The sequence below is a fragment of the Pongo abelii genome, chromosome 20 (genome assembly GCF_028885655.2).
Source record: "Pongo abelii isolate AG06213 chromosome 20, NHGRI_mPonAbe1-v2.0_pri, whole genome shotgun sequence".
Lineage (NCBI taxonomy): Eukaryota > Metazoa > Chordata > Mammalia > Primates > Hominidae > Pongo > Pongo abelii.
In genome coordinates, this window is record NC_072005.2 from 5,498,428 (window position 1) to 5,522,597 (window position 24,170).

General features: G+C 50.1%; 1 protein-coding gene across 1 annotated transcript in view; it reads right to left on the bottom strand.

The window, feature by feature from the left end:
• Nucleotides 1-535: 535 nt before the first annotated feature.
• SAFB2 (scaffold attachment factor B2) overlaps nucleotides 536-24,170 on the bottom strand; it is a 36,069-nt gene continuing 12,434 nt past the window's right edge. The window contains exons 8-21 of the mRNA XM_002828497.4: nucleotides 23,959-24,008; nucleotides 23,315-23,415; nucleotides 18,086-18,235; nucleotides 17,882-17,994; nucleotides 13,680-13,810; nucleotides 12,345-12,436; nucleotides 8,924-9,060; nucleotides 7,451-7,738; nucleotides 6,300-6,440; nucleotides 5,280-5,325; nucleotides 3,802-3,932; nucleotides 1,390-1,502; nucleotides 1,223-1,289; nucleotides 536-938 (exon numbers count right to left, since the gene is read on the bottom strand). Coding sequence (XP_002828543.1) covers nucleotides 782-938; nucleotides 1,223-1,289; nucleotides 1,390-1,502; nucleotides 3,802-3,932; nucleotides 5,280-5,325; nucleotides 6,300-6,440; nucleotides 7,451-7,738; nucleotides 8,924-9,060; nucleotides 12,345-12,436; nucleotides 13,680-13,810; nucleotides 17,882-17,994; nucleotides 18,086-18,235; nucleotides 23,315-23,415; nucleotides 23,959-24,008 — 1,717 coding nt within the window. The 3' untranslated portion in view covers nucleotides 536-781. The remainder of the gene's footprint in view (nucleotides 939-1,222; nucleotides 1,290-1,389; nucleotides 1,503-3,801; nucleotides 3,933-5,279; nucleotides 5,326-6,299; nucleotides 6,441-7,450; nucleotides 7,739-8,923; nucleotides 9,061-12,344; nucleotides 12,437-13,679; nucleotides 13,811-17,881; nucleotides 17,995-18,085; nucleotides 18,236-23,314; nucleotides 23,416-23,958; nucleotides 24,009-24,170) is intronic.

Below are 24,170 nucleotides of genomic sequence, written 5' to 3' on the forward strand. Positions count from 1 at the left end.
CCGAGTCAGCGCCGTCCCACTCCTGCCCAGCTGCTGGCAGCAGACACTGAGCAGGACACACTTGGCAGCCAGGGGAGGGCGGGCCCACCACACACGGACCCTCCCCGACAGAGCCCACCACACACCAGCACGCGACACAGCCCCAGACTGAGGTGGCAGGGGGAGGGCTCCCCAGGGCCTGGCACACCCTCACCACTACCCACGCAGAGACAAGCTCGGGGTAAAGGGATTGGTCTGAGGGCCCCACAGTGCACAGCACCCCTTGAAGAATTCCTGTGTACCCCCTGAAGAATTCCTGTGCACCCCCTGAAGAATTCCTGACTCCCCAGCTTCAGTTTCATCCCATGATGGGGACCTGGACAGCCCACTTCCTGGGGTGGTTATGACAACTCAGTAGGATAATGCAGGCAAAAGACTTTGGCAGCGCCTGGCAGAGCCAACAGTCACCATGTGGTCACACCACTGCGCCCAGGGTTGGTCCCATCCCGAGCTCTACGGCCACCAGGACTCACGCACGTGCACACGCACGCAAGACTGCGAATGGTAAACTTTATTAATGGAAAATGGAATGCCTTGTTAACAGAAACCTTGATTTAAAAATGGCAGAACAAGAACACATTTATTTAAAAAAAAAAAAAAAAAGTGAGTTCACATTGCATTGAGCTACAACATGGTGGCAAGATTTACTTTGCTTTTAAAAAGATCCCCCAAGTTCAAGGGAACCCTGGCTACCAGATTCAACAGTGCGTCTGCCCACCTGAAAACTCGCAGTGAGTGGGACTTAGTAGCGGCGGGTGAAGTGGGGGTACGGGGGGGGATGGGGGTGTGGGTGCTGGACTCTGCTGCCCCGGTCCTGGCTGGCCACTCCGCCACCTTCCAGTCCGCCACCTGGCACCACGTGGCCCTGGGAATGTCCACCTTGTGCAAAGCCGCCTCGCCTAGGAACAAAGTCAGACATTTTTTTTCCCCTTGAAGTGCTCAGCGTTTTCATCGTAACATGGGTTCAGTAACGGTCCTGCAGGCTTTAGAGTGCCTGGGTTTTTTTTCCAGGTGAGAAAAATCACCATCACACACTGTATTCCAGGTAACTTTAAAAGCGTTATTTGCATAAATTGCAAAGAGCTGCTTTTTGCTTTGTTTTCAAAACATCAAACATGCAAAAAAGGGAGAGGAAGTGAGGAGCAGGAGCGAACTACCATCCTCCACGGACAACACGCCTTACCCTGCCACTCCACCACGGCTTGCCATGTGCCCCGGCCCCGAGGGCCCAGATAGGCCCCTCTCGCCACCTAGAAGAGAAGAAGGGTCTGCAAACACTCCATCCCTGGGGAAGCCCCTGGACACATGTGGGGGCCACAGCCACCCTCGTCCCTGGAGCCAGCCCCGTACCTTGCCACCTGGCGTGCTCCCGGCTGGCCGCACCTGCGTCCATGGCTCCCTGCCAGGTGCGTGCCTGGTGCTCCTCCAGCCGCTGGTTGTGCTCTCCCCAGTCACGGCCACCCCTTTGCCAAAAGAAAAAGCAGACATGCAGCCACCTGATGAGCCTCCAGGGTTGTGTCAGCAGCAGGCGCACCCACCCTGACCTCAGCTGCATGGTGGGTCATACCACACAGCAAGGGCTGCATGTCAAGTGGGCAAATCATGGGAAGGGACATTTCCCCAAAGACAGATGTGCTAGTAAGCACGTGAGAAGGTGCTCAGCGCCACCCGGAAATGCCAATCCGAGCCACGCCGAGATGCTACCTCCCCCTGGCTGGGATGCTAGAATCACAGTAACACACACTGTGGAGGGTGCGAGGAAAGGGAAGAACCCTCGTCCACTGCTGGTGGAAATGTAAAATGGTGTGGCCACTGTGGAAAAGTTTGGTGGTTCTTCAAAAAGTTAAGCGCAGAATTACCATGACCCAGCAAACCCATTCCTACCTGCCAGAAATGAAAACATGGCCAAAGACATCTGTGCATGAATGTTCCTAGCGGCAGGATTCCTAACAGCCAAAGGGAGAAGGACCCCAACGCCCATGAACTGATGAGCAGATAACACTATGTAGTGTGTCTGGACCATGGAGTGTTCAGCCTTAACTAGGAAGGAAGCACTGGCACAGGCAGCATGTGGAGATGAGCCCTGAATACACAAGGCTTAGGGAGAAGCCAGGCCCGCAGGCACACCGCGCAGGCCAAGAAATGACTCAAGACAGCAAATCCAGAGCCAGAAAGGGACCTGTGGCTACCAAGGGCAGGGGGAAGGGGTGCGGCTGCTAAAGGGGCAGAGTTTCTTTTGACGTGATGAAAATGCTTCAGAAAAGGCCGTGGGGATGGCTGCACAGATCCACGTACACGCAAACCTCCACTGACTGCACACATGAAACGGGAAGTGTGTGTTGTGTGAATTATACTTAAAAAAAGCTATTTGTTCAAAGTTTCAGACAGAAACTCTGGGAGATGAAAATCCGAGCCCAGTGTCCTGAGTCCCAAGTGGCCAAGCAGTCACAGTGGCTGTGCAGGAAAGCAGCCAGACCCATCTGCATGAGTGCCTGCCTGCTGTGGGTTGCCGGCTGCAGTGACAGTCAGGCCAAGTGAGCCAGCCCACAGGCCCGAGAGGGGCCACCAGAGCCCCCAGTGCGCACCGCCAGGCAAGTGCAATACTGCCCTGGAAGGAGTGGAAAGCTCCCATGTGGAACCTGCCCTCGGTGACCCAATGGCGCCCAGCCGCTTCTCACTGTGGATGAGTTTCCCGTTTACACTCCTGAGGTATTTACCATAAAACCCACCAAGTGACAAGACAGGAGTGCTAATGAAGTCTCACAGAAGAGAACACTTCACACCAACTGATCAGAGCACTGCCACTGTCTGTGCTGCCCAGAGATTCAGGAGAAGCTTCGGGTGTCCTGGGACACTCGGCACAGCTCCGAGTCAAAGTCCCTGGCAGAGGTGAAGTGCCTCTCAGCGCGGAGGGAGGGATGGAACGGGGGAGCACATGGGGCCAAAACCCACCCTGTGGCACTAGGGCAGGGGCCGAGGCAGCCCTGCGCCGGGGCTGGAGACAAGATAGGACACTCAGCTCACAGAGGAAAGCAGGGCGGCAGCCGCAAAGCGATCCTGACACCAGCCTCCTCACGGCCAGCCCAGGCAGCAACAGGACAAACAGGCAGGGGTGACTGCAGCTGGCCAAAGAAACCAGAGAGGCACCTAGAGTCCTCTCAGACAAGCTCTGCACCCCAACAATGCTGACGAGGCTCAGAACAGCACCCCCACTGCAGTGCTGGTGAAGGTGGCTTTGGACACCTGTGGAGGACCTGGCCCAGTGTCCTCAGCCTTGAGTCCTGGGTGGAGGGTCCTCATAAGTGATTCTAATAGGCAGGGCAGGGTTGAGAAGCCCCACCCCACACCAACTAGGGGTCAGAGAGAAAACCCAAGGAAGACACGTGTCAAGAGGCAACGTGGAGGCAGGGGCGAGGCTGCTCTACCACTGACGGGGCAGGACTAAGAGCTTCAGCGCTGTCTCTCCCAGTGTGTACGCAGCCCGTGATCGAGACATTCACAGCTGCAGGCGACCCCCAGCTCAAGAATGGGGATGGGTCATTCTGGGCGACCTGGACAGCTCCATCCCTGAGAGCCTGTTCTGTGCTTTCTTCTTGAGAACCTGGACTTTCTGAGTCAGGGGTTTCAAATGGCAGGACCCCTGGCAGCCCGTCCTAAAGCTGCCCTAGCTGAATCAAACCTTGGGGACATGCCCGGCCAGGCACCAACCTTTTCCCAGGTTAGGACAGATGCTCCCCACCCGGCTGGGGCTCACCCACTAACCTGGGGGGAGGGGGCAGCCCCCGGCCTTCACTCAGCCTCTTGTCGGAGCCGTAGCCCCCCCAGCCATCACGGGAGTCCCGGCCGTGGCGCTCTGGGGGTCCGCCGTGGCCATGGCGGTCATCTCCATAGTGCTGTAAGGCAGGAGAGGAACAGGGTGACACTGACCACGTCACCCACATAGGCCCACCTTCCGGGAGGCCTGTCTACCGCAGGCCCCAGGGCGGCAGGTGGGGCGGAGCTGAGAGAGAACTGCAGGGTGCAGCCTCAGCCCTGCTGGGCCCTGCTTCACTGACCCTCTGCTCCCTGGCTCCCCTCCTCGCACCCCTACAGCTGCATCACTGCCCTACCTGAGCTGCCCCAGGAGCCAGCGGCACCCTGGCATTACTGCCCTCAACAGCTCTGCTCAAGGTCCACTAAGACGTCACCAAACCCTGTCTTCCCTGAGACGTTGGACGCTGTCTCCTTTCCGATAACAGGAAGGCCCCCGGGCGGGTCAGCCCCCCTGTGTTCTGGCAGGGCCACAATTCCGGCCTCCCTGGCCAACCAACTCTGCACAGAGGAGCCAGCAGCCAAGAAGCAGGCGGGTGCTGCCTACTGTTATAGGCCATTACTCTGCCGCCCACCTCCCACCTCTCCACCGGGCTGCTGCTTTCTTAGAACTCACACCCTGCCACCACGCACGGGGCACCCGCACGGCACCACAGAGACTCAGGGACCACTCTTGTGGTCTTCAGGCCCCCGTGCCCACCCAGCACAGACTTGAAACATGGGGAACCCCGGGCTCCCCCATCCCCCCAACCCTGGCACATGTGGGCTAAACGACAACCACCATTTGGGTTCTTGGGGGCACCCCACAGGCACCAAGACCCAAAGGCTCCCTGAGCAAGTGGACAATGAAGAGACACTTGAGGTTTCTACTGGATAAAACGAAGAACAAGCCCGACATATTTGAAAATGACAGAAACTTGAGCATTACAAAACAATAAAATATTTGCACTTCTTTTTTTTTTTTTTTTTTTTTTTTTTGAGACGGAGTCTTGCTTTTGTTGCCCAGGCTGGAGTGCAATGGTGTGACCTCGACTCACTGCAACCTCCGCCTCCCAGGTTCAAGCGATTCCCCTGCCTCAGCCTCCCAAGTAGCTGGGATTACAGGCACTCGCCACCATGTCCGGCTAATTTTTTGTATTTTTAGTAGAGACAGGGTTTCACCATGTTGGCCAGGCTGGTCTTGAACTCCTGACCTTGTGATCCACCCACCTCAGCTTCCCAAAGTGCTGGGATTACAGGCATGAGCCACCACGTCCGACTAAATATTTGTACTTCTAGTCGCTGGCCAGAACCCATACTTGCATACCCGCCACACGTGCTGACTTGGTTGCCACCTCTCTGGGATCAAGCGGCCGCCTGGCTAGAAATGGCCTGCTATGCCCGCACAGCAGTGCAGTGGCCCCAGGGCTTGGCATCGGGGCTCTACTCACCTGCCCATCCCGGTGGTCTCCCATCACTGGCCTCGAACCCTCCCGCCTGCAAAAGGAAAAGATCCTGTTCAAAGAGCGCCAGGCACGACTACCCATTTCTGCAGGTCAGGAAGTTTCATGACTGGGATACTTTTCCCATCCCATCACATAAAAACTATAACTGGCCTGGAAAAAAAGAAAAAAGCTAGCTCAAATCGAAAGGCTTTTCCCCGGGGGCAGAAACGAAGTCGGATCCTAAAGAGATGGGAATAAAAATCTCACTGAACTGAAATTCCTCGGGGAGCTCTCAGTTAGGGGAACAGGGACAAACAGAGGCCTCCAATGATCCCTCATCTTTGGTCTGACCCAATGCGTGGGACTCATCAAAATTCACACCAACTCCACCCCAAACTCCAGCAGAATTAAGAGTGTGGCCTCTCAGCCTCCCTTTCCTGTTCTCCCTGCTCTGACATTCCGACTGAAGGAGCCAATGAATGGGGAAACGGGTCAGAGACGTGCAGCCGAGAGGAGCCCGAAAACAGGATTCTTACACAGGAAAACCAAGGGCTGCCTTTTTAATAAGCTAGATGTATTCCTCATTTTAAAAGGCTAAAAAACCCACCCAGACCCTCAAAATACAAAACAGGCCTCATGAGAAATTTTGCACGTCCTCCATCAATTCTCTGGTAGCTGTTGGGCACAACCAGGTTGTGCTGACAAACACTGCTGCCTCACAAGAGAGCTCGGTGTAGATGGCCCTGCACTCAGGCCCCTCCTGGCCCACCTATGAAAAGAGTCGGTGGATGGAACGAGCTCTGAGATGCCTTCCTATGAGGCAAGCTAGGGATTCCTAGCTCAAGTTCTGTGCAAGGCTCAACTCGCTCAAGTTCTGTGCAAGGCCAAAGTCATCCACTGTGGATCTCAGAAGCAAACGAGGCTTCAGAGCACACAGGAACCCCTGCACTGGGCTGAGAACGAGGTCAGCTGGATGCCCCGGTGCCCACAATGACTGTAGCTAAAGGAGGGGACGGGACCGCTGACCTGTCGATGGCGTGGTCCTGGTACTGGCCCCGGTCTCGATGATCGAAGTCGTGAAAGCGGTGGTCTGGCCGGGGAAAGTCCGCACGATATCGGTCCTCCATCGCCACACGCTTTCCTTCTGGCCAATAGGCATCATCTCGTCTGTTGGTTTTTATTTTAAAAGAATGCAAATTCCATTTATGAGAGAGGAGGAGGAAAAAAGGAGGAGGTGGAGGTGGGGAGGGGAGCTCTCTCCCCAGACCCAGTATCGCTTAAAATGTCCTGCAGGGCTAATCTCTAAACATTCGATTATCATTGCTTTGATTTGATAAATTAAAACCGCCATTAACAGCCGAGAGGCACACTTGTGTTCTCATCCAACAGTCCCGAAAGGAGCACTGCTGTGAGCTCATTGTCTCGTGAGGCTGTTAATACCTTGATCCCCCCTCATGAGCACAAATGCAACTGAAATGAAATATTTGATTCTTCTGGAATGGCATTCGAGTTGCCACACTTTTACTTTCTCTGCCTTCCACCGGAGCCTGAATCTCCCTCTGAGTTTCTTGCAAAAGCAAAGAGAATTAGATGGGGTGATAGCGAACTACACACAGCTCTGGATGGCATCCAATTATCTTCTTCCTGATTTTTACCAGAAAACTAGGCTCACGGAGAGAGGGGTGAAGGGTGACTGTCAATTAAGCCGCCCGGGGTAGCTAGAGACCAATAAACCTACTTTCTAAATCAGAGGCAATTTCCTTTTCCACAGCGCCTGCTCTGCCTCTCTGTCTACAAGGACACATGAGACCGGCAGAGACAGCGGTGGCCAACTTGGGCCTAATGGGCGTTCGGTTGTCTCGCAGGACAGAGAACAGCTATGCTCCACGGGTAAGTGGAGAGGAAAAGCATCACAAACCCTTCAGCAAGTGGCAGCCATCAAGTTTCCCAGAATAACTCAAGTTTGAGAAGATGCTACACAGCCTCCGTTGGGGACAGCGAACTAATAAACCTGCAGCAGCGCAGTGAGAGCTGCAGGGGGTCCCCAGGGCGCATGCTCCATATCAAATTTCATTCTCCCCACCGACAGGGATGGAAGGGAAGCCGCTGTTCTGCTGAAGGGTGAACACCGCTGCCACGCTGGCCTCCGTCCTGCCCACACTCTGGGCGGGACTCACCGGTCCAGGTCGTAGGGCCTCCGCCCGGGCCGCCGCTCCTGCTCGTAACGCAGCTGCTCCTGCTGGCGCCGCAGCTCCTCGCGCTCGCGGTGGATGCGCTCCTGTTCCTTCCTACGCTCACGCTCCACGCGCATGCGCTCGCGCTCCAGCCGCTCCCGCTCCATGCGCTCCCGCTCCAGCCGCTGGCGCTGGCACTCCAGCTGTAGGCGTTCCCGCTGCAGCCGGGCCTTCTCCTTACGCTCATGGAAGGCCTCGAGGCGTTGCTCCCGCTCCCGCTGCTCGCGCTCCCTGCGGGGACAGGCGACGCTGCCCTGAACTCCCTGCGTGAGCCCCCACGGAGAAAGCCCGGTGCCCAAAACTGGGTGTGTGTTGGAAGCAGAAAAAAAAAAATGGATCCAAAAGCTCACCGGGCTTCCCTAAAGCTGCGCGTGCAGGGGGTTACCTTACTTAACAAAGTTACCTTAAGAAAAGCAAAGGCAGCACAGCTGGCAACATTTCTAGGTTAGCTCAAGAACACTCTCCAAACGCTATGAGCACAGCTTTTGCTTTACTGAGCAATATTTGAGGAAAAGTGACAAGAGAACGCCGCGCATCCCGACATGAAAAGGCCGAATGTCAAGGCAGAGGGACAAGCCTCCTTCAAGACCACAGCCCGGAACGGAGCCGCGGCAAAATGACAACTGGACTCTGCTTGCAGTTTCTGACCTTATGTGAAAGGTTTCAACAGGGAAGACTGAGGCCTCAGCACCCAGGGACCATCCCATCCCATCAAAGCCACACACGGCTGGGCTTTCCGCACGGGCCAAGGTCCAACACCAGAGGAGGGGCGAAAATAGACTCTGAGCCAGCAGAAGGCTCAGCCTGTAATCTAGCACTTAGGCAGGCTGACGCAGGAGGATTGCTTGGGCCCAGGAGTTATCAGCCTGGCAACATAGCCAAACCCCATATACTGTAAAGGGCTTCGATGACTTCTTTTTAAGAGACAGGGTCTCACTCTGTCACCCAGTCTGCAGTGCACTGTTGTGATCACCGCTCACTGCAGCCTTGAGCTTCTGGGCTCCGGCGATCCTCCCACCTCAACCTCCTGAGTAGCTGGGACTACAAGTGGGCGCCACCATGCCCAGCTAATTTTTAAATATTTTGTAGAGGTGGGGGCTCGCTACATTGCCTAGGATGGTCTTGAACTCCTGGCTTCAGGTGATCCTCTGGCCCTGGCATCCCAAAGTGCTCGGATCACAGGTGTGAGCCACTGCACCTGGCCCTTTGATGACTTTCATGCCACCTGGCATGTCTGGCGGCTCATGTGTGAACAGGTGCTGGCCCCTGCCTCGAGGAACCAGGTGAAGCACGACACCCGCCAGCCCAGGCACTGGCTCTCGGGCACACAGACTGCGCACTCCAAGTACAGCTGGGAGAAGGACAGCCACCCTGAGAGGAAACCACCAGCCCATTGCCCCGCCCAGCTCCACTCACCGCCGCCTCTCCGTTTCTCGGATCTCCCGTTCCCGCTGCCTCTGGCGCTCTCTCTCCCTTTGTTCTTTGATTTTATCAAACGACAAGATGTCTCTCTTTTCTTTGCTTTCTGACTTGCGATCCTGACTCTTGGAGCTCTGTTTACCAAAACTGGTTTATTAATGTCAAGAAAATGATTGCAACAAACACACAATGGAGATTATGCACGTGTGCGTGAGACTAAGATTCTCTGGCCCCACATGGTGTAGATGGAAGGCTGTGGTCTCCAGACCAGAGGCCCAGGCATATGCTTCCCTCCAAGTTTGCGTTTTACTGCCTAATCCAGAATCCTGCTTTCAGATGTCAAGGGGCATTCATGGAAGAGAAGAGGTTGGCCCACGCCTCAGAAAACCTACAGGCACAGTTCTTCTAGGATAGCACAGCCAAGGACTCACATAATCCAAAGCAAACCTAGGCCTCTCAGAGCCACAGGGCACATCCGCACAGGGCCACTGTGGCCATTAGTTCAGAGGGGGACAGCAGTCAGGCCAGCCGTTTGGACAGCTGGAGGGCAGACTGCATGTTTCACGTCTCAACTGCTGGCTCAGGACTCAGGCAGACAGCTCTAAATAGAATATGCCAGGCCAGGCGCAGTGGCTCACACCTGTAATCCCAGCATTTCAGGAGGCCAAGGTGGGCGGATCACAACGTCAGGAGTTCGAGACCAGCCTGACCAACGTGGTGAAACCCCATCTCAACTAAAAATACAAAAATTAGCTAGGCGTGGTGGCGCATGCCTATAATCCCAGCTACTCAGGAGGCTGAAGCAGAAGAATCGCTTGAACCTGGGAAGCAGAGGTGGCAGTGAGCCGAGATTGTGCCACTGTACTCCAGCCTGGGCGACAGAGCGGGACTCCATCTCAAATAAACAAAGAGAATATGCCAAAATGCTTTAATGCAAAACAGTGCTCCTAATAAGGTACAGAACACTAATAGCCAACTTCCATAATTTATTTTTTGTAGGTTTCTGGGTTTGAGACCCAGTCTTGTTCTGTTGTCCAGCCTGGAGTGCAGTGGCTCAGTCACAGCTCACTGCAGGATCAAGTGATCCTCCCACCTCAGCCTCCTGAGTAGCTGAGACCACAGGTGCACACCACCATGCCTGAGTAATTTTTGTATTTTTGTAGAGACAGGGTTTTGCCCTGTTGTCCAGGCTGGTCTCAAACTCCTGAGCTCAAGTGATGTGCTGCCTCATCCTCCCAAAGTGCTGGGATTACAGGTGTGAGCCACTGCACCCAGCCTATATTCACCATTTTCTATCTGTGGCATAAAGCTCAGAGCTGTAACAACTGACTCCCATTTCCAAGGTTCTCCAAGGTCTCACCCAAACAGCAGACCCTCCCAGGAAGCTTTTAAACAACACAGAACCTGAGGCCTCCCGCTGATCCACACAGAATCTCTGGGGCAGGGGCCTGGGAAATGATATTTTTAAAAAGCTACTCAGTTTATTTTCCTAATTAGCTCCCATAGGAGAGAAAGAGCGAGCAATGAAAAACAAACCAACCCAACAGAAAGACAGGCAAAGGTCAAGACGAGACATTACACCAATTATTAATAAAATGCAGGCTGGGGAGAAAGGGGCATACACACACACAGGAGAGACACACATCACCCAGCACTCTGATGGCAAGCTTTGCCTATGAGACGGGCAGATGTCTTACACACACTGCAGTAGAATAAGGAGGAGACAGATGCCCACATACCACCGCACAGTGGGCAGCACAGCAGGCAACAGTGCCAGCACGGGACTCCTGGGTGCTCAGGCCAGCTTAGCCACTTACTAGCGACCTGGCAGGTGCAACACACCCAGGAAATTTAAGTCCCCTCCACAACCTTTCTGAACAGCACTTTATTTCAAAATTTAAAAGTTAAAAAAGGCTGGGAGTAAGGGCTCACACCTGTAATCCAGCAAGTTTGGAAGGTCAAGGCGAGAGAATCACTTGAAGCCAGGCTAAGCAACAAAGTGAGACACCCCCACCCTTTTTTTTTTTAATAGGTAAATATCATGCATAAAATAAAAAATATATGTAAAAGCTAAAATAAAAAAAAGCAAAAAGGAAAAAAGCCAAACTGTATGTGTCTGTATGTAGAGACCTCCAAGGCATATTACACAGAAAGTGCAAGCTCCAGCACATCCTCTGTCTGTGGTCCCACAGCACGCACAGGGGACGTGTGTGCAGAGGAAGCCGAGGAGCCCAACTGGACACACGGAGGCTTTAGTACGCCCGTGCTGCATCTCCCCAAGCTGACCAGATGTTCTAATCACACACGTGTCATCACTACTTATTTTCAACATCATAGTTACATGGGGGTAGGATTATGGGTCTTTTTCAATGTTCTACTCTACATTTCTCTGTATGTTATGATTTTCATGTGAAAAATGACATTAGGAACTGATACTTTATAAAATCCAAATGTTCATTTTAAAAACTAAGTCTTGGTTGGGCGCGGTGGCTCAAGCCTGTAATCCCAGCACTTTGGGAGGCTGAGGCGGGTGGATCACTTGAGGTCAGGAGTTCGAGACCAGCCTGGCCAACATGGCAAAATCCCGTCTCTACTAAAAGTAAAAAAATTAGCCTGGTGTGGTGGTGTGTGCCTGTTGCCTGTAATCCCAGCTACTCGAGAGGCTGAGGCAGGAGAGTCGCCTGAACCCAGGAGGCAGTGGTTGCAGTGAGCAGAGATCACGCCACTGCACTCCAGCCTGAGCGACACAGCAAGACTCCATCTCAAAAAAAAAAAAAAAAGTTAAGTCTTAACAACACAAAGTGGTCCTGGCTGAATATGGCGAACTCTGCATTCATTAAAAAAGTACTGTCACCTCATGAATATCTTAGCTAGAACCTGTGACTGGGAAGCAGAGGTTTTTATTGTTTCCCAGAGTGAAAAACGCAAATGAGACGCTATTTCGTCTAGTTGTGTGCACAACTTGAGAGGTGCAGCTCTTGATCTGATAACATGATCAGCACTCTGTCCTAGGTTGGTCTCTACCTTTTTGGTTAATTTAATAGAAGACTAGAAAACCAGTGAAAGAATGTAACCTGCTATTAAGTCAACCAAAGAGTAGGACCTGCCTTCCGGCTCAAAAAGCCTGGGTCTGGTCCATCCCACCCTATGGTGAGCTGCCATGTGAACCAATGCTCTGTCTGAAGGCGGCACATCCCGGTCAGGAGCCAGTAAGGGAAGCAAACATGGATGGGCACTGCTCTGCAGAAAGCACTGGGATTCATGTGTGTGTCTGTATCCACCATCTACACAATTGTCGTGCCTCCTACAAACTTCAGTTTTAAAGGCAAAACAGTGCTGTTTTCATAATGTGTATCACACGGGCCATGGGGCCATCATGAGAAACAGCTGGCCCTGAGATGGCAGAGGCAATACTCACTCTCTCTTTGGACCTGCTCGTGGTTTTCACGCTAATGACAGGCTCTCCTTTCGATTTATCCATCACGACTGTCCGCTCCATTCCTCTGCTTCCTTCAGGAAAAAACACAGCAAACCATCAAAACCTGTGGACGCCCCAACTTCCCACAGTAAACAGCACTCTGATGGACCCCGGGCTTTGGACACACAAGGCGTGAGTCAAGTGACTGCCACTAGCCTTTGGAGCCTCTATTTCTCATCTGTTGTGAGCAACACGGTAACACGGGCACAGCAGCATGGGGGCACCCTCACAGGTCTTTACACAACTAGAGGGACCTGTTCCCAACCTACAGCTTAAACCTGCAGCATGCACACAAGCACAGCCATCCTGCAGAGCCCTCTGTGACCCTCCACTCTAAACCCACACAGCTCCGGAGCTGGTCTATGCTGTCACTCCTCCCTGACATTCTATGAAGCTCCGCAGTATCCAGCCCATGCTCGGAATCACACTGCAGCTCTGAGGGAGTGCCCTGCCAGATGGGTGGGCTTCCCTCCATTCATCTCCAGCAATAAAGGCTTCCAAACCAATTATCTCTCCTGACGACAGAACCACCAGGCTCTAACCACTGGAACGATTTATTTGGGGAGATTTATAATACTTGAGGAACATTTTAAAAACACGTTCCTCGTGAGACTCGGGGTAAATTAGTCCGAGAGCTGAAGATCCAGCTTGTAATGTGCTGTACCAAATTTCAATGCTCCAGATGGTTGGGTTGTGTCTCTGTTTTTCTCTTCCTTGATGGGGGAGGTGGAGTTGGCTTATTTTTTTGCCACAAAACATTCTGAGTCTCATACAGATTCAAAGGTGTAAAGCACAATGAACTTTTATAAAATGACAACAGAAGTGGCATCGTCCAAATAGAACCACTTCAACAGATGCTTGGAGGTTTCAGTTTTCTCTGTGTTTTTACTACCTCCAGCTTTAACATAATGTGGGAAAAACTTTACTGCACACCTGCAAAATAACATCAGGTTAGTTACAAGAAACTCGGACAACTCACTCTTGCAAATCCCACACTACAATCAGCCAAAGGCCCTGAAAAAGCCCGAACTCAGGCAGCTGAGTTCAGCAATACACATAAGCCCTGAGTCCCAAGCACTTCTGGATTCCCGATGTTGTATGGAAACTCCTTTAAGCCATTTCATCAACAGACTCTTGTTTCTTTAACAGTGACATATGAACAGCGAAACAGCCACGTCACCAGAGCTTGCTGTCCTCGCCTCCCCTCGGAACCCCACCTAGTCACCACCCGTGCCAGGCCTTCCCCTTCCACAGCTCTTAAAAGGCTCTCATCACCTGATTTGGTGACTCTAGACCGATTTGTAGGTCCGGGTTTCAGCTCATCCTGGTCTTTTTCTTCTTTCTTAATGTCTTCAGGCTTTTTTTCCTCCTTCTTCTCAATCTTCTCTTCCTTCTTAATTACGGTTCTATTTAAAGACATGGTTATCAAATTTGAGTTCACAAGACTCTGTAACAGGAACGGCTCACCCAGAGCCTCGACTCACACATACTCAGACATCCACAAAAAACAAATCACCCCGGCAGCAATTAGGTGGGAAAAATTATTTGAAAACCATAGTAATAACAATACTTCTCTTTAGATACAGGCTGTGTTCCCACTTCTATTATGTGCTAAATCGAGGGATATGCACAATGAAATTCCTGCGGATGCGTTTCCAAAATGTCAGGCTGGCACGCAAGACTGGTGTGCAGGTGGACATGAGAAACACGCCAACTACATGAGAACACTTCTAAAAAGTTTATTTTAATGTTTCATCATGTATGTGTGGAACACTGTTTATAAGCTTTATAGGCAAAAGCATTTCTTCCCAATACAGCCTCAACAGGATGGAGGCACAGTGGCAGGACACCAAGCCCCCACTGCACAGAGCGGCAGGCCATTTACCCGTGAGGCCAACACCCCTCGACCGGTAACTGCTGCATACTTTTAGGGAGTTAAAATGATGTATTATGTGCCAGTGAATACGGGAAGGTATTAAGTGCCATTTCAACCAAAGGCAACTTTCTTCTAGGCAGTGAAATAAATCATCTTCGCCACTCAAACTCAGCTGTTGCATTCCCTAATGCCATTTGTCTCAGGCAATTAAACTGCACACTGACTCAACACCAACGACATGCCAGGGTCCAGGCAGGAAAGTCAGGCCTCTGCAAGGCCCTCCAGCAAGCACCTGTTGGCCTCTCCTCCAACTGACCCAGGCAGGGTTCCCGGCAGAGCTCCAGCCACGCCAGGGAAGCCTCTCTGATTGCCCCGTCTCCTCTGCCCTTCTCAACCTCCACATCATGGAGTTGTCTTTAAAAAAAAAAAAAAAAAAAAAAAACAACCATTTTGAGAAAAATGTTAAATACACACCATAGTAATTGATGGTACATCCCAGAACTGACTATTGTAAATCATCTCATCTCCCTCATCCCTGCGACAACCACCTGGGTGGCCTTATTGTCGATCACTGGGTCTGCCTGACCGCAGTAATCTACAGTGACGTTTTATAGAGTGTCTTAGGAGTCACATGAACGAGGCCATATTTCATACACTGCTCTACAGCTTACTTTTGTCACCTCATGGTATGCTTTAAAGAAGGGTTTTTAGGCTGGTCGCGGTGGCTCATGCCTGTTAATCCCAGCACTTTGGGAGACCAAGGTAGGCGGGTCAAAAGGTCAGGAGTTCGAGACCACCCTGGCCAACATTGTGAAACCCCGTCTCTACTAAAAATACAAAAAAATTTAGCCAGGCGTGGTGGCGCATGCCTGTAATCCCAGCCACTCAGGAGGCCAAGGCAGGAGAACTGCTTGAACCCAGGAGGTGGAAGTTGCAGTCAGCCGAGATCGCGCCACTGCACTCCAGCCTGGCGACAGAGAGAGACTCCGTCTCTAAATAAATAAATAAATAAATAAATAAGAAGGACCTTTAGATCCTGAGACAGAACTTAGGGGGAATAAAAAGGGTCTGACTCCTTTCATCTGCTGCACAAAATTCTGTGTTTATTCATCTGCTTTCCTTCTAGTAGATAAATATATATGCTGGAAAAAAGACTGGAAGGATATCCAACAAAAAGCATCATCCCTAGGTGTTGGGATTACACCTGACATTTACATGTGCTTTCTGTATAACAACTGTATAAAAACCACCACTCATCCAAGATGGCAAAGGCGAGCCCCTCTTCTTCCCCTCTTTGGAAAGCTTCTGTATTTCACAAGGCCAACCACTAATCTAGAAATCCTTCAAATGGAAGGGAAGGCTAATGAAGGTGTTAATTTGAAGAAAAAAATAAGGTCAGGAGATCAAGACCATCCTGACTAACACAGTGAAACCCCGTCTCAACTAAAAAATACAAAAAAAATTAGCCAGGCGTGGTGGCAGGTGCCTATAGTCCCAGCTACTCGGGACGCTGAGGCAGGAGAATGGCGTGAACCCGGGAGGCGGAGCTTGCAGTGAGCCAAGATTGCGCCACTGCACTCCAGCCTGGGCAACAGAGCGAGACTCTGTCTCAAAAAAAAAAAAAAAAAATCAAGTTCATCACCCAGTTAAGAGCCATGGGGCTCTGAGCAACCTTCATAGGTTGAATCCCAGCCTTGCCGTTTCCCAGCAAAACTCAGGCAGGGCGCGCTCCCCTCTCTAGGCCTGTATCCTCTCCTACATAGAGCAAGTGCCTCACACGGCTACTACAAGGACCGAGGAAACTGCTGCATTCCCAGTGCTGGCCACAGGACCACCCCATACTGTTAGCACCTTTCCCACAAATACAGAAAAACAATGACACACGCAAGATACCAAGAACACCGCAAACCTGCAACAACAGTTCCCCATCTTCCACCAATACAGACTTTTTTTTCTTAGCAATACTGATGGGATGTGTCTTTTTGAAGTTGCTGATTAAATTAGGGGGCTCACCCCCCTGCCCCCCCACCCCAAATTCATGAAGGCTCATCTGACACCCATTACTCAGGGGCCTACTGATTTCAGTCTGGGGCCAGGTGCAGTGACTCATGCCTATAATCCCAGTCTTTTTCGGGGCCAAGGGGGGAAAATTGCTTGAGGCCAGGGTGGAAACCAACCTGAGCAAAAGAGCAAGACCCTGTCTCTATCAAAAATTTAAACATTACCTGGGCGTGGTGGCCCACACCTGTAGCCCCAGCTACTAGGGAGGCTGAGGTGGGAGGCTCACTTGGGCTTGGGAGGTCGAGGCTGTAATGAGCCATGACTGCGTCACTGCACTCCAGCCTGGGTGGCCCGTCTCAAAAAGTAAAATGTTTTTTAAAAATAATAATTCCAATTAAAAATAATAATTCCGATTTGGCCATGATGTAAATTGGTAATTACATCTTCAAAAACCCAGTTCAACTATGTCCACAGACATGTTTACCCTCTAAACTGCGCTGACAACGTAAACTTAAGGCAGACGCTCAGCCTGAGACACTGCCATGATCAGATACACCACCGAAATCTACCTTCTCAAAAGAGAAGCCTACAATTGTGTTAAAAATATAAATAACCCACACCTCCCTTGAAAGATCTGTCCCTACCTCCATTTTGATTAAAGATATAAATCACCCCTTTATAAAAATAGAACCTCAGACCCATGGTTCCCAACTAGTACGCCAAGGTACCCCAGGGTGCCACCGTGAACTCACAGGGTGCCTTGGAATATTTTTAATTTTGAAGTAAACACAGCAATGCTTGCCATCTGTCAGATACAGCACCAACTACTCACTCAAGGTCATTCACTGCAACACTAGACCAGGCTACATTCCTTTGGATGATGCTTTATCTTTGAAAAACTGGGTTTATGACAGTTGCTGTGATTAGTAAGTGAGAACTGCATGAAAATCAATGTGAATGAGGAAATAATTCCAAGGTCTGAGAGGCTGTACAAGGGACCAGAATATGGAGAACGACATTTTGTGTATACTGTTTTTTCAAAAGGCGAATCAGTTATCAGGACACAAATACATGCTGAAGATCAACTGTATCCACTTTTTAAAGACATGGGCTACTTCGTTAAATAGCTTTACACAGAAAGCTGAAGATTGGCAGGGCGTGGTGGCTCACACCTGTAATCCTAGCACTTTGAGAGGCCAAGGCGGGCAGATCACGTGAGCTCATGAGTTTGAGACCAGCCTTGGTAACATGGCAAAACTGCATCTCTACAAAAAGTAGCCTGGCTGGGTGGTGTATGCCTGCAGTAGTCCCAGTTACTTGGGAGGCTGAAGTGGGAGAATCACTTGAGCTCGGAAGGTGGAGGCTGCAGTGCCACTGCACTCCAGCCTAGGCGACAGAGTGAGTCCCTGTTTCCAAAAAATAAATAAAAGCTGAATACTGAAGTGGCAGCAGAACACAAAAATCAGCTGAGACTCCAGCAGGAAGCTGGCAAGGCTGCGTGGGTAGAGGTGAGGACAGATGCGTGTTTTTCAAGGCCCACGGTGGCTGCCCTTGCCCTCCTCCCAGGGATTCCAAGAGGAGGTTTGAAAATTCACTTTACTTTTCAATTTTGATCTCCACAGAATGATGTCTGTCGACACTCGATAATTTTTCCTTCTTCACTTCGCACTCTTTTCTGTCGGAAAGCTTTTTCCCAGCAGGCTCATTTTTGGCCTAAAATATAATAGACAGAAATGATGTGTGGCCCAGGGCTTCTCACTTGCAAACTCCATTTGCGAGCTACCATAGACAAGAACTGCCTCACCTTCTCCACGGAGATCATTCGTCCATGCAGCTCGGTTCTGTGGAGATGGCTGATGCACTTGGTCGCCTCGTCAGATGTCGACATGGTGACAAATCCATAGCATCGAGCCCCCGGGCTGCGGGCGTTCGTTACCACTTTGGCCCCGACAACCTTCATGAAAAAGGGCACTCTTACTCTCTCATACAAATGACCACACAACTTGCTAAAGTTATTACCTGGCAATCAGAATCATTTTCACTATTTGTCACCTCTCCGCATACTGGTAGTTTTCCATTTTAGTTACTGAATTGGTTCTAATTAATCCCGACCTATCCAAATACAATTGCTTTTTTTTTTTTGAGACAGTTTCGCTCTGTCACCCAGGCTGGAGTGCAGTGTCGTGATCTCGGCTCACCGCAACCTCCGCCTCCTGGGTTCAAGCAATTCTCCTGCCTCAGTCTCCCAAGTAGGTGGGATTACAGGCGCCCGCCACCACGCGTGGCTAATTTTTGTGTTTTTAGTAGAGATGGGGTTTCTCCATGTTGGCCAGGCTGGTCTCCAACTCCTGACCTCAAGTGATCCACCAAAGTCAGCCTCCCAAAGTGCTGGGATTACAGGCATGAGATACCGCACCCAGCCACTAAATACAATTGCTTTTAATACAAGATCAGTCATCACAAGGAAAACACACAAACATGCAAGGTTACAAAACCATTAAACTTCATTACTCACAACTAACAACCAGAAGTCCTACCCATCCACATTGTTTTCTCTATTTCCACTGTGCCCACAAACAGCTGTGGGGCTACTAAGAAATGCACCCATCCACTCCAGCTGGGCCTGAGGAGCTCTGACACAGACATGGACTGTCGGACATGTCCCCATGGGGAAAGGACTTCCACTTCTGGCTGAGATGGGAGAACTAAGCATTGTCTTCCTGCCTGAAACAACTAACAAATGTGATGAAACGTAGGCAATAACGGTTTTCAGATCCTGGACATCAGGCTGCCCAAGACAGCAATCCCTGAAAGCTCCCTGACTGCCTCTGCTCACTGCCTGGAGTTCCCAGGCGATGGGGGATGGGTAAGACAGCACTGAGATTCTGAGACCAAGACAGAGAGAAATCACAGAACTGAGTATCAGAGAGGACACAGCCACACAGAGCCACGCAGAGCAAGCTGAAGAGACCCACAGAGGGTTCCTCCCGCCCAGTGCACGTGTGTGCAAGGAAACCAGAGGCTGGGACAGCACCACCCATAAGGAGCAGAGGGAACAACCAGGAACAGAGAGAACAACCACTGGAGGGGCACTCAGGGCCACAAATGGTTTGCTCTTCCCAATAGCCAGGGTGGAAAGGCTGGTAATTCACAGGCCATCAGACCCACTACTCAGAGGGCACTGCCCAGTGGTGAGACAAAATCAGCCCAAACTGAAGGCTACTCTGGCCCTGCCTTAGTGTGTGTCCAGTACCTCAGCTGTGTACCAGAAAAAAGCTCAAGGGTATTTGTAGAGATACAAGTACAACTAGCACCCAAAAAAATACAATTCACAACATCCAGTAAAAAATTACCAGGCACAGGCTGGGCACAGTGGCTCATGCCTGTAATCCCAGCACTTTGTGAGGCCAAGGCGGGTGGATCACTTGAGGCCAGGTGTTCAAAACCAGCCTGGGCAACACAGAGAAACCATATCTCTACCAAAAATTTTAAAAATTAGCTGGGTGTAGTGGTGCATGCCTGTGGTCTCAGCTACTCAGGAGGCTGAGGTGAGAGGATCGCTTGAGCCCGGGAGGTCGAGGCTGCAGTGAGCACCACTGTACTCCAGCCTGGGTGACACAGTGAGATCCTGTCTCTAAGGGAAAACAAAACAAAACAAAAAAACCAGAAGAAACTTAAAAGCAGCCACAGGAAAAGAGAGAGAAAAGACACAAATTGGGAACTGAAGAAACAAAGATTAAGTTAACCTAGAATTCTATACCCAGTGAAAATTTATTTCAAAATGAAGACAAAGTAAAGACTTCTTCTGACATGCAAAAGAAACAAGAACGCATCACCAGCAACCCTGCACTACAAGAAACATTCAATTCCTCCAGGAGGGAGGAAGATGATCTCTGATGGGAACTTGGATATACAACAAAAAGCAATGAAGAGCACCTGGTGAGGTGAACATGATTTTTTCCTTTCATTTCTGGGTCTCTTTAAAATATAACTGTTTGGCTGGGCGTGGTAGCTCACGCCTGTAATCTCAGCACTTTGGGAGGCCGAGGCGGGAGGATCACGAGGTCAGGAGATGAAGACCATCCTGGCTAACACAGTGAAACTCCATCTCTACTTAAAATCCAAAAAATTAGCCAGGCCTGGTGGTGGGCACCTGCAGTCCCAGCTACTTGGGAGGCTGAGGCAGGAGAATGGCCTGAACCCAGGAGGCAGAGCTTGCAGCGAGCCAAGATCGCGCCACTGCACTCCAGCCTAGGCGACAGAGCGAGACTCCGTGTCAAAAACAAAAAAACAAAAAACAAAAAAACACAACTGTTCAAAGCAAAAAAGCCAAACCACAACAAGTCAAAGCCAGTAAAATATTGGGTGACTTCTTAAAGAGAAGTAAACTGCATGACAATAACATCACAAAGATCGACGGGAGGGGAAATGCAAGTATATTCCCGCAGAGTTCTTGCACTACACTGAAACCAGCAGAGCACCACTTGCAGACAGACTGTAAGGGAAGATGTGTACTGTAATCCTACAGAAAACCACAATGACACAGAGTTAGAGCAAATAAGCCATCAGTCATAAAAAGGACTCGACCCACAAGAAGGCAGATAAATGGGAAAAAGAGATCAATAAACAAACATGAACAGAAAACAGAGAGCAAGACAGTAGATTTAACGCCAAGCCCACCACCATTGGCACGCAGAGTAAACATTTCCCTGAGACACAGGAGTCCTGGTCTCTGCCCCATCTCTGACTCAGTGCGTCAACCTAAGCAAGGCATTCCCCGTCTCTGGACCTCATGGCCCCAACTGTGAAATGACAAGGTGGAACCCACAAGCTTGAGGTTCCCATCAGACTCTGACGTCCTTGGTTTTGACCACACAAATGGAGGAGTCAAGGCTCTGCCTGAATCTGTCCAGGGCCAAAGGGACAGAAGACTCTCCTGAGAGAAACACAGCTGCCCCTTCCCATATCAGAGCTGAAGCCAATGATGGGGTCATTCTACCTTCCCATCAAAGTAATCATCCTTACAAGTACATCTCTCCTGATGACAGACAAAACCCAAATGAGAGCAGGCACCATACTAAGCTTGTATGTCCCTATGCCTGAGCTGTGCCATCCGCCCTGGAGCCTCTGCATACTTCAGTCAAGTAGCTGAGTGGTGTCCTGCCCCTCTGGCCTTCCTACGTCCTTCTGTTTTTGTCCAGAGCTGAGCCCCACAGGTAAGGCCAACTCTATCACTCACGCCTCAGCTGAATGTCACTTCTTCAGCGAGGTCTGCTGAAGCTGCCTCCCGAATCTAAACACGGCCTCCCCAACACACTGATGGCGTGCTCTAACATTCCTTAATATGCTCATCACAACACATCATATGTGTTTATTTCTTAAATGGTTTTTTTCCCGCCAGACTAAAAAATCTGTGATGACAGTGACCATGTATGTTTACCTCTGCTTAATCATCAGTGTCTGAGTGAAGTCAACAAAGTAACTGAATAAACAGGTTGTTCATGGCTATAAGAATTTCCTAAGCCCTTGCTGAACACAGACTGTTCAGAGAAAAATTGAACAGCATGCTTTCTCCGGGTCCTGTCTGCTTCTTAAGCAATGAAACATTAACCAACACCTGATCGGGTGACACAGACCTAGACAAAGGAAGGCTTCTGTACCCAGAAGGCTGTGTCAGACAGGCCCCACTCTGCCTGGAATCAGGGCACCGTCCAGACACTAAATGGTCCGAACCTTGTCCCGTGGAAGCCACTCCCCAGAGGCACCCAGGAGACCATGGCAGTGCCAACTGCTTACCAGAAGACTCTTGGCTAGGCACGGTGGCTCACGCCTGTAATCCCAGCACTTTGGGAGGCCAAGCAGGCAGATCACATAGGTCAGGAGTTGGAGACCAGTCTGGCCAACATGGCGAAACCCCATCTCTACCGAAAATACAAAAATTAGCCAGGCATGGTGGTGGGTGCCTGTAATCCCAGCTACTCGAGAAGCTGAGGCACGAAAATCACTTGAACCTGGGAGGGAGGCAGAGGTTGCAGTGAGCCAAGATCACACCACTGCACTTCAGCTTCAGCCTGGGCAACAGAGCGAGACACAGTCTCAAAAAAAAAAAAAAAGAACAACAAACAAAAAAAGAAAACTCAATTAATTTCAAACAGTGGAATCATTTTAAATTGTCCTCCTCAACTTCCTTTGGAAAGCTGCTGAATTGTACTACTTTTCTCCAGCCCCCATGAGCAGCATCTTAGTGATTTATTTTTGAACCACAATCATCTTCTAGTTATCAGACTATATACTTAAAATGCTAATTGATGACAGTCAATTATTCACTTCATTTTTTTTTTTTTTTTTAAACGACAGTCTTGCTCTGTTACCCAGGCTGGTGTGCAGTGGCACAATCTTGGCTCACTGCAACCTCTGCCTCCTGGGTTCAAGTGATTCTCCCACCTCAGCTTCCCGAGTAGCTGGGACTACAGGCACACAACACCACGACTGGCTAATTTTTGTATTTTTAGTAGAGACAGGGTTTTGCCATGTTGGCCAGGCTGGTCTCCAACTCATGACTTTAGGTGATCTGCCTGCCTCGGCCTCCCAAATTATTCTTAAGGGAAAAGTCTCATCATGTAAGCTTTAAGTTTTGCACAGGACAAAAGACCACCAGTCTCTTTGAGAACAGTTAGAAAGAACCCCAAGAACATTGAGAGAGAAGCTGTTTATACAGCTGTTCATACAGCTGTTCTGAGCACTGCTATGATATGACCAACCACCTGCCCTGCTCTGCACCCTAGTTACTGTGAGTCAGGAAACAAGGTGCACTGCACAAGACTGGGCGAGCTTTGCTGCTGTCGTTTGATTTTTTAGTAAACACAACATCTTGCTACGTTGCCCAGGCTGGTCTTGAACTCCTGGGCTCAAGCGATCCTCCTGCCTCAGCTTCCCAAACTGATGGGATTATAGACGTGAACCACCGCGCCCGGCAGAGCTTCCTTTTTAACTCTGAATCACAGTGGATGGTATGAGGCAAGGGAAGGCATACCTTCCCATACTTGCTGAAAAGGTTCTTGAGATCCGTAGCTCGTGTTGTGGAGGACAGCCCGCTGACCCAAAGGTTCCGACCAGAACTGCTGCCGACCCGACCTGGCACGAGAGGGAGATTCTTAGGCATCACCCCAAGGCCTAACAGGAAGCACAACCATTCTTAAGATCGCAGCCCTCTTTAAAAACCCTAACGACGCCCAATCCCAACTGCTGACTTAAGAACTTAATGCACACACACATGCCAACACACAGAAGGCTGAAAATCTGGACAGCAAAAACTGAGTTTCCTTACTCAAGGAATAATCATGCCCATGTCAGTTATGAACTGAAATGTCTTTTGATGATCAGATCTCATCCAAGACGGCAGTCTCTAAAATCCTTGAAACAGTCTTCAATGAGCAGAATTATTCCTTTCTTGTAATGTGCTTTTCACCATCCCATAGATGACAACCACAAGAGAAACATAAAATGCAGGTGCTTGCGAATTTCTAAAACTAGTCTCTCAAGAAACCATTAGGTGGTTGATTCCAGTAACCCATAATAAAACGAATTACTGAATCCAAAGTGTGTTTATCTCCAGGCCCCTCCTCCCAAAATAAGGGAACCATACATGGCTCCCTACCACGTTAAGTTAAATCATACCTTTTTCATCTTTAATGATTGGCTTTATATCTTTTTCTTCCTTAAAAGAGCTAGAGACAAAAGTTAATGTTACTCATACAGGAAAAAAACGAAAGAGAACAAAACTAAAAATATGATTATGTGCTAAAACTGAATACCTACCAGAAAATTAGTCTGAAATAAAATTTTAAGACACCTCTGCAAGCTTATATTGGAAAATCTGACCCCAAAAA